The 1,904-nt window shown below is 32.7% G+C and overlaps 1 protein-coding gene across 1 annotated transcript in view; it reads left to right on the top strand.

Moving 5' to 3' along the window:
- LOC130807273 (uncharacterized) overlaps positions 1-1,490 on the top strand; it is a 2,711-nt gene extending 1,221 nt beyond the window's left edge. Inside the window, exons 2-8 of the mRNA XM_057672432.1 lie at positions 1-131; positions 237-338; positions 576-649; positions 747-828; positions 911-1,016; positions 1,119-1,246; positions 1,332-1,490. The exon at positions 1-131 is cut by the window's left edge and continues 33 nt beyond it. Coding sequence (XP_057528415.1) covers positions 1-131; positions 237-338; positions 576-649; positions 747-828; positions 911-1,016; positions 1,119-1,246; positions 1,332-1,490 — 782 coding nt within the window. The remainder of the gene's footprint in view (positions 132-236; positions 339-575; positions 650-746; positions 829-910; positions 1,017-1,118; positions 1,247-1,331) is intronic.
- Positions 1,491-1,904: the final 414 nt, after the last annotated feature.

The raw sequence follows: 1,904 nt of genomic DNA on the forward strand, positions 1-1,904 counted from the left end.
GGATAGCTTTGTCATGTAATCTAGTTATCCATCAAATGACTGTCAAAATGACATTCTTGTATGGTGATTTAGAAGAGGATTTATACATGACACAACTTGAAGGGTTTATCATGAAAGGACAAGAACAAAAGGTGTGCAAGCTAGTGAAGTCTCTTTAAGGACTAAAACGAGCACCAAAGTAGTGACATCAAAAATTTGATGAAACTATCTTGTCGTATGAATTCGAGTTGAATAAGTCAGATAAGTGTGTATATAGCAAGTTTGATAACAAAGGCAACAATGTTATCATTTGTCTATATGTGGATAACATGCTTAATTTCGGTACACGTTTATTTCAAGTAAAGAAGGGAAAGGATTGTTTATCTTTAGTCTTCAAAATAAAGGATATGAGGGAAGTTAGGCATAAAGATTATAAGATCTAATAATCGAATAATCTTAAGTCAATCTTACTATGTTGAGAAAATACCTAAGTGTTCTGATGTGCTTGATTATTGCCAGTGTTTACTATAATAGATTAAAGTGTGAAATTGTTAACTCATGAGGTTAGTCTAATTTCTCAACTTTTATACTCAAAGATGATTGGATCTTTAATGTATTCTATGATCTCAACAAGGCCCGAAATAGCTTATGCAGTTGGAAAGCTAAGTAGGTATACAAGCAATCCAGGACCTTCACATTGGAAAACTTTTTGAATAGTACTTAGGTAGTTAAAAGGAGCAATGAGTCATATGTTATATATGTTATAGTCGAGAACCTCCAGTACTCGAAAGGTACTCGGTTACAAGTGAGATCATTAACAAAGAAGATTCATCTTCTACTAGTACTTGGGTATTCATGTATATCCGATTCTTTTTTGACGTCATAATTTATTGCCTTAGTATCAGCACGCAAGAAAGCAAAATGGCTTTAGAATCTCTTATTTGAGATACCATTATTACCTGAACTTATTTCACCGGTGGCTATCCATTGTGAAAGTAATTCGGCTTTGGTAAGGGCCTATAGTAAAGTTTATAATGGTAAGACAAGACATATTTCACTAACACATGACCTTGTGAAAAAACTTATAACAAAAGGGGTCATAACGTTTGATTGTGTCAATACAAAGTTTAACTTGGCAGATAACTTTAAAAAAGTTTTGCCAAGGAATTCCATTGATTATGCCTCAATTGGAATTGAGTTGTGTCCAATTAACACTAATGATAGAACCCAAACTAACGCTCTGTTAACGGCCGGGTCTTACGATTCAGTGTGGTTATCCCTTGTTTGATGTTGTTAAGTAACTCAAGTATAAGACCCAAAGGGAGTTACTTGGATCTTGTGATGTTAATCAGAGTGGGTCAATAAAATGTTCTCTAGTTCTAGAGTTGAAGAGCTGTAGATGGATGTGTCATATTACAAGAACACAAAAGTTATCTATAGGAGAACCTATCTATGTATGTTCGAAGTTAGCCACTTCAGGAAGTCAGGATGGAAATATAGACTTTTCATGAGCTTGTGAAAAGATACTGTAACACCCCGTAATTTATTGGGTTTAAAAAATAAAATAAAATATAGTAAAATAAAGTATAACAAAATAAAATAAATAAGTAATATTAAATTATATTATTTTACATAGTTAATTATAAGAAATAAAGTAAGTTTAATTTTAACGATAACGAGTTTTATCGCGTACGATGTTATCGCGTGACGTTTCTTTGCTGTTTTAACAATAATATAATAATTACTTAATTAATTAACAAAAAAAAAAGGAAAAAAAAATATGTTGTGGGAGGTGAAGGGTGGCCGGTTGGTGCTAGGCATGTGAGGGGTTTTGTAACTCCTCTCATAAGTGAGCATTATGAGCATTATTGGCACATTAAGTAAATTATCTCCTTAATGGCTTTTTAATCCCATAATCCCTCACA

The sequence above is a fragment of the Amaranthus tricolor genome, chromosome 1, assembly GCF_026212465.1.
Source record: "Amaranthus tricolor cultivar Red isolate AtriRed21 chromosome 1, ASM2621246v1, whole genome shotgun sequence".
In the NCBI taxonomy this organism is placed as follows: Eukaryota; Viridiplantae; Streptophyta; class Magnoliopsida; order Caryophyllales; family Amaranthaceae; genus Amaranthus; species Amaranthus tricolor.